We start from the raw sequence: 7,188 nt of genomic DNA, 5'->3' as shown, positions 1-7,188 counted from the left end.
CCCAGGGAGCAGGGCTTGGGAGACCTCAGCTCCTCCCTAAGATCCCAACTCTCTCCACTTTGGCTTAGTGGCCTCATCAACAACATGGAGGGAGGAGCCCCCATCTGTGGGCTGCCTCCAGGCTAAACTACCCGGAGAGTCCCTGTCATTGATTATTTTTGCCCCTCTTGGGCTAGGATGCCGGGGAAAAGGAGATAGGCTGAGCATCTTGTCCTAGAGTTCCTGGAAAAGTCCTCCCACTCGAGATCGCGGCAGCCACTGAGCACTAGAGGTCCTTCCTGGCAGCCGCCAGAAAGCGCACCCAGGACACGCTCCCAAGAGGCGCACCATTTTGTCTCTGCGAACCCAGGCCGCGAGGGCCCAGCTGGCTAGGCCTCAGCCGCTCCTGGAGCCCCACCGCCCTGCCAACCAGCCGGACTCCGGGGCATCAGTGAAGGAATTCCAGGCTTGCCGGAGCCACCTACCCTCTGGGGTAGTCTCTTCTCTCTTCTCCCGTCAGTTTTCTCCGCTGAAAAATGGGGGCGATGCTCCCTCCACCGTGCTTTTTTGGAAGAATTAAACAAAGCGGAAACCCCAGGTCTGCGGTCACCTCCGGGAACGCGGGCGGTACTCGGGTGGAGAGGGGCCCGGGGCTGGCCCTGGGAGGATGGATGTATCTCTGCGAAATAACCCGCATCGGGTGAAGCCGGCTTAACCCGCGCGTCCGCGCAGTGACCTAATGTAGGTAAGTCTGAAGTCGACCCCGGAACGGAGACAGCTCCAGGGTGCGTTATGTTCCCGAACTTCCCGCTGCAGATATGGGAGGACCTCCCCACCCCTTTAGAGCGAAGAAACGGAGGCACAACGAGGGAAGGGGCCTGCCCCCAAGACCTCCGCCCAGGGCGGAGGCTGGGCCAGAAGCTCCCACCCCCTTCTAAGGCCCTGGCTTCCCCTGGAGCGGGCGGTGGGGGTGCTGGCGCGGTGAAGACCTGCTTGGTAACATCGAGCGGGCTGCCAGCGGAGCCCTGTGGTTGCACTTCCTTACATACTGGTACTGAGCCCGGGAACCGAAGAGTTCTACCGAACTACGGTTGGCATTGAAAGCATCTTTCATTAAGTGCAAATATTAAGATATGCACATTTCGCAGTCCTGTTTTGGCAGTGTTCCCATTTTTAAATTACACACAAAGTCTTTAATAAAAAAATGTGGCCCAGCCTCTTGCAGTTTCTTGGGAGCCCCGGGGTCTCCACGCCGCCCTCCACACACACACAGCCATTCAAACGCACACTCGTGCACACACCACGCGCGCGCACACACACAGTTACTCACGGTCGGTCCAACACCCTCCTCGCAGCGGGGTAATTACGGCTCTGGCCGGACGGTGATTGGCCAGTCCGTTCCTCATCGGGGCCCCACAGCCAATGGGTGGCCGCTCAGCCCAGGCCCCGCCCCCACGGAGCGGGTGGTGCGGGACGGGGGAACTGATCACGCGGGATCGGACCCGGAGCGACCCCCCGCCTGCGCCCGGGGCCGCCCGCCCTCGGCTGCGCCGCTGCCCGCGCGCTCAGGTCTGGGCAGCGTCTCCCGGCAGCGGCCGCGCTCGGGGCCGGCGCAGCGTCCTCGGGGCTCAGCGGGCCGCCCTCCGGGCCCAGCCCGCGACCCCCCGCCCCTACTGGCCCCTCCCCCTCCCCGCCCCCAGTGAGGCCGCCCCGGCGGCGACCAGAACAGCGACCTGAAAGGCGAGCCAGGCGGCTGCCCGATCAGCTGTCGGCGCGCACTCGCTCCCGGCCCGGCCCAGCCCAGCCCGGCGCGGAGGCCGCCGCCTGCCCTGCGGGGCCCGACGCCAGCGCTCCGGGTAGCAGCTCCAGGGCCGGCCCGCGCGTGCGCCCGGGAGCCGCGCTCCACCATCCCCAGCGGGGACCGAGGAGCCCGGTCGAGCCCGAGAAGCCCGCGGCCGCGATGCCTGACGAGCTGACGGAGCCCGGGCGCGCCACGCCGGCCCGCGCCTCCTCCTTCCTCATCGAGAACCTGCTGGCGGCCGAGGCCAAGGGCGCAGGGCGCGCGACCCAGGGCGACGGCAGCCGGGAGGACGAGGAGGACGACGACGACGACCCCGAAGACGAGGACGCCGAGCAGGCGCGGCGGCGACGGCTACAGCGGCGGCGACAGTTGCTCGCGGTCACCGGGCCCGGCGGGGAGGCGCGGGCCCGTGCGCTGCTCGGGCCGGGCGCGCTGGGCCTCGGTCCTCGGCCGCCCCCCGGTCCCGGGCCGCCCTTCGCTCTGGGCTGCGGAGGCGCAGCGCGCTGGTACCCACGGGCGCACGGTGGCTATGGAGGCGGCCTCAGTCCTGACAGTGAGTGAGGGCGCGGGGAGGGGTGGGTCAGGCGGTGGGGCCCGACTTCCTCCCTGCGCATTTGCTGGGGGACTTCGGGCTCGTCGCCGCCCGTTCTGGGCCATCCTCTCCCTTCTGTGGAACGGCGTCTGGGCCGTGTGGGGCCCCCACGGAGCCCCTGGTTGGGCTGGTTTGGAGGCCCACCCTCTGGGGCAGGAGCTCCGCTAACGAGGAGGTTTTGCAGGCCATAGCTTCACCCATTGCCGGGCTCCTCCGGTCCCAGGGAGGCTGGGGACAGGGGACAACAGGAGGCCAAAGAAAAAAGAAAGGAGAGTGAAAGAGGATAGGGAAAGATACAGGAGAAGGCGAAAGAGGCTGAGAAAGAAAATGGGAGGATGGAGGATGAAAGGAATGTGCTGCGGGAGAGAGAATGGGGTGGGGGGAAGGGAAGATGCAGGAAAAAGAAACCCAAGAGTGATCCGAGAGAGAAAAGAGGAGGAAGAGATGGAGGGAAAGGGAGACAAAGTAGCATCAGACGTGGAAAAATAAAAGGGGGCATTGAGCAGAGGGTGCAGTGTTGTGGGGGTGGGGCCGGGGAGGGGACCATCTAACATGGCAGCTGTGCCCCCCCAGAGTCCTGTTTCCTCTGTGCCCGCTGCAGACAGCCTGGGGCAGGGGTCTGGGCCTCCCTCTTGGTCCTCGAGGGGCATGGGCTGTACCAGGCAAGAAGGGAGCCTGTTCTGAGGCCCCCAGTCCAACCCCTCTCTCTTCTTTTTCTGCCCCTCCCCCTCCTTGCCTTTGTTCCCTGCTGAGGGCTTGAGACTGGGGCTGGGGGTTCTCAACCCCAGAACCCCTTTGCCCCCTTGCTTGGGTATCTGACCCCTTAGTTCTGCTTCCCCTCCCCAGGGTTCCAGGGTCGCTGCCTCCCTTTTGGACCTGCCCTTTAGGAAGACCCCTGGGAGGAAGGCCAGGAAAGCCAGTCCAACCCCCCAAGCCCTGGCTTAGCCAGCCCCCCACCCCCAACACAGCCTTTGGACCTTGAGGCCAGCTGAGGACGTGGGCCCTCTGCAGGCTCCGGCTCTGGGATCCATGCTGTCCTCTGTATGAATATTAGTGTGTGCTGGGGAGTAAGTGGCCTACGACCCTCACTCACTTGTTAGATAATCTTTTCCATGTCGTGGAGTGACCCCTTGCAAAAGGCCCCACATCTCGGCGCCCACACTCAGGAAGTCTAGGCCCCCATCCCCTTCACGTAGACTTGAGCAGGGCCTCCGTGGTTTCCCAGAAATCGAGCGACTCTGTCTAGTGCCCTTCTAGGGGAGACTATGGAAAGGGTTTCTCAGGGTGAAATTTGTTCTCCGCTCATCCCTGGGGTGCATCCCCTCCTGCAGCCCAGGTGGCACCCCTGCAGAGGCGGCTCCCCCTTATTTCGTGCCATGCGGGTTAGGGTCCCACTTCCTCACTGGAGCCGGCAAGTCAGCCTAGTGCCTTGTGGCAGCACATGGGCCTCTGTGAGTTTGGGGTATTGGGGGGAGGCAGGGACTCCTCAGATCTAGTAGCATGCACCACAACCTGCTGCCTGACTCCCCTGTGGGTGCTGTGAGGGCACACACCATGGGGATTGGCCACGGGCGTGAGTGGGATGTGCACACTCCTTGGGCATGAGGCACAGAGCTGGAACCAGGCACAGAAGCCCACCAGTGTGCGCACCCCTTGCATGAGCGTGCAAATGCTGCAAATACACTGCAGGCACACACCCGGCCGAGTGCACAGCCTTCCGGGGGCCCAGGGCCAGGCCAAACTCTGCCTCCACCTCTAACCTGTCAACCTGGGCCTGCCCTTTGCACGGGAGGCTCCAGACCAAGGCAGAAAAGCAGCGGGTCCGAGTCAGCCTCCAGAGCCCTGCAGTGGGAGGCGGCTGCCCTCTTCAATCTGGGCAAGTGCTTCTGGGTCCCGGCTGGCCTCTTTAACCTGACATCATCCCTTGCCAGCCTGTGGGCCTCTTCTTGTTCCTAGGAGATGAGTAGGGGAGCTTGGTACTAGGAACATGAACTCAGACACCCCCTGTGAGCTTCTGGTTTCAGCCCAAACCCATGAGGCTGAACCTCCAGTCTTGAAAGTGTTTGGGGCAGGACTCAGCTGCCGCATGTTGCTTAGAGTGGCATGTGCCCGTGTTCCCTTTGAGCATGATTGTGGCTGGTGTGGACTTGCCTTGTGGACACTGGGTCAGGGCTACAGGAGTATGTGGTGTGGAGGTGACAGCCTCACCTGATGGGAGTTCTCTTTTGGGGATCCTTTGCATTGTTTTGTCCTCCTACTATGGAATGTTTCTGTGCAAGCGGGCAGAGGGCGCGGGAAGAGGCCTGTGAACTCTTCATTCCTCCTTCTGGGGAGCTTGGCGTGGGGTTGGATGCCAGGTGGCAGGGGGTGTCCTGTGCTTGTTTTTCGGTGTGAACATTTCTCGGAAGGACATCTTTCCTCTAGTCCCGGGACTTCTGCGGGAGGTTTGTGTGTTTTTCCGGGCCGCCCGTGGTGCAGCTGGGAGTGGGGAGTGCTCACTGGGGTCAGCCTGCTTTTCTTGTGTAGTATTTTTGTTTCTTTTCTTTGCTCTGCATCCCTTTGTTGTCCTCTGGCATGGGTGTGCGTTTGTGTTTGTGTGTTGCGGGGTGTTGGTGTGTTGCGGGGTGTTGGTGTGTTGCGGGGTGTTGGTTTGGAGCTGCTGCCCGGTCTCTGGGCCGCCTCCCACGGTTCTGACAATGTGTGCATCCCCAGAGCTGCTGGGTGCCCAGCCCTGTGCTGGAAGGTCTTCCTGCTTGTGGCTGTGAGCGACCTCAAGGTGGGGACGGCTGGCCTCAGTGATTGAGTCTGGTAATCAGTGCCCTAGAACCAACGGTGGTGCCCTCTCTCCCCTGCAGCCAGCGACCGGGACTCACCGGAGACGGGCGAGGAGATGGGCCGTGCGGAGGGCGCCTGGCCGCGAGGCCCAGGGCCGGGAGCGGTGCAGCGGGAGGCAGCGGAGCTGGCGGCGCGTGGCCCGGCGGCCGGCACGGAGGAGGCGTCGGAGCTGGCCGAGGTCCCTGCGGCGGCTGGGGAGACACGCGGCGGCGTTGGCGTGGGCGGCGGCCGAAAGAAGAAGACGCGCACAGTCTTCTCCCGCAGCCAGGTCTTCCAGCTGGAATCCACCTTCGACCTGAAGCGCTACCTGAGCAGCGCCGAGCGCGCCGGCCTGGCCGCCTCCCTGCAGCTCACCGAGACGCAGGTTAAGATCTGGTTCCAGAACCGCCGCAACAAGTGGAAGCGGCAGCTGGCAGCCGAGCTGGAGGCGGCCAGCCTGTCCCCGCCGGGAGCGCAGCGCCTGGTCCGCGTGCCGGTGCTCTACCACGAAAGCCCCCCGGCCGCGGCCGCCGCTGGGCCCCCGGCCACCCTGCCCTTCCCGCTGGCACCCGCCGCGCCCGCGCCGCCCCCACCGCTGCTCGGCTTCTCCGGGGCCCTCGCCTACCCGCTGGCCGCCTTCCCGGCCGCCGCCTCCGTGCCCTTTCTGCGGGCGCAGATGCCTGGCCTGGTGTGAGCCCCGCCTGCCGGGCCCTCTCCCCACGACCCTGTGGACCTGTGTGGACGCGCGATTCAGCGGCAGGCGCAGGGCTCAGGGGGCGTTAGGGAAGGGATGGTCGCTCCTGCGGCCTCCTAGGTACCTCGGGAGCGCAGGCCGCGGCCGGGCGGGCCTCAGCTCCTGTGGGGAGCGCCTCTAGAATGTAATGGGACGCCCCACCCATTTGCCAGGCTGGATCCCCACTCGAACAGGGGGCCATGCAGAGACTCTGGGCTGCGCAGCCCCCGGCGCCACGGCCACCCCCGGCCTCAGCGAGGAGCGGTCGGCCACGGCCACCCGGGGCAGCTGCCCTCAGGCCAAGCCCAGCACAACAAAGGAAAACTACGAACCGGCTGTCCAAGGCTGAGCGGTGACTGTCCCCACAGACTGCCCCCAACACTAAACGTCCCTTTCCTGGGACCCAGACAGCAGGCCGGCCCGGAGGGCTGTGCTACCCCTCCCGCGGGTGGAGAAAGGACCCTGGACCTGTGGGTCCCATCGTCCGTTCCAGGAGCAGGCAGGCTGGGGCTCTCTGCAGACGTCGCAGCCTCCGGGTTGTTGTTTTTTTAAATGAATCTACTTATTTGCGTATGGAATAAAAAGGGACATTTTCTGGACAGTTTCACTGCTTTGTGATCACGAGGGCAGAGACAGCTCAAGCTGCGCTGGGTGCCGTCCCTCCTGGGAGCACCTTTCAGTGCTGACTGGGGACACCTGGAGGCCAGGGCTGGGCCAGGTGCAGGTGGGCAGGGCAGACCCTAGTCGGAGGTGATGAGCGCTGTGCCCCTCTTCTATGACACACCACAGGGAAGGGCCAGGAGCCGGGAGGAGGGAGGAGGGAGGAGGAAGTGACGATGGTGTGTCCAAAGTTCTAGAGCCTTGACTGAAACCGAAAGGCCCACTGATGGCCGCTGGCATTTGTCACAGGGGCTCGGCTGTGTGGCACCCCGTGTGCACAGCCATTTCCTATCTGATATGGAATTTTTCTTTGGGCCAAAACAAAGCCGTGGCACTCAAGGTCAGGCCACCGTGCTCTTGCCTTGGGCCTTCCTCCCGGCCTGCAGTCTCTGGTCTCTGGTCAGCTGGAGGACTCAGGTGGTGGGCAAAGCTGTTCACGGCCGGTGATGATGGGATCTGAAGGAGAGCTCGTTCCCCTATTCTGGGCCACTGGGGCCACCCCACCTCCATCAGCCCCAGGCTGGCTGCTTTTGGGTGGGGGAGGGACAGTATTTGGTGTGTGTTTGAGCCTAGGAGAAATACATTGTTCGGGTTTGAAAAGTTCACTTC

The 7,188-nt window shown here is 64.0% G+C and overlaps 1 protein-coding gene across 1 annotated transcript; it reads left to right on the top strand.

Moving 5' to 3' along the window:
* Positions 1-1,622: 1,622 nt before the first annotated feature.
* Positions 1,623-6,518, top strand: HMX1 (H6 family homeobox 1). Its single transcript, XM_034951928.3, has 2 exons — positions 1,623-2,333; positions 5,228-6,518. Exons 1-2 carry the CDS (start codon positions 1,940-1,942, stop codon positions 5,878-5,880), a joined length of 1,047 nt encoding a protein of 348 aa, XP_034807819.2. The 5' UTR covers positions 1,623-1,939; the 3' UTR covers positions 5,881-6,518.
* The last annotated feature ends 670 nt before the right edge of the window (positions 6,519-7,188 follow it).

The sequence above is a fragment of the Pan paniscus genome, chromosome 3, assembly GCF_029289425.2.
Source record: "Pan paniscus chromosome 3, NHGRI_mPanPan1-v2.0_pri, whole genome shotgun sequence".
In the NCBI taxonomy this organism is placed as follows: Eukaryota; Metazoa; Chordata; class Mammalia; order Primates; family Hominidae; genus Pan; species Pan paniscus.
This window is presented reverse-complemented; position numbering and strand designations above follow the sequence as displayed.

Coding starts and splice junctions, on each gene's coding strand:
- HMX1 (XM_034951928.3), top strand. CDS start 1,940: ATGCCTGACGAGCTGACGGAGCCCGGGCGCGCCACGCCGGCCCGCGCC. Junction 2,334..5,227: donor AGGCGGCCTCAGTCCTGACA/GTGAGTGAGGGC, acceptor TCTCCCCTGCAG/CCAGCGACCGGGACTCACCG.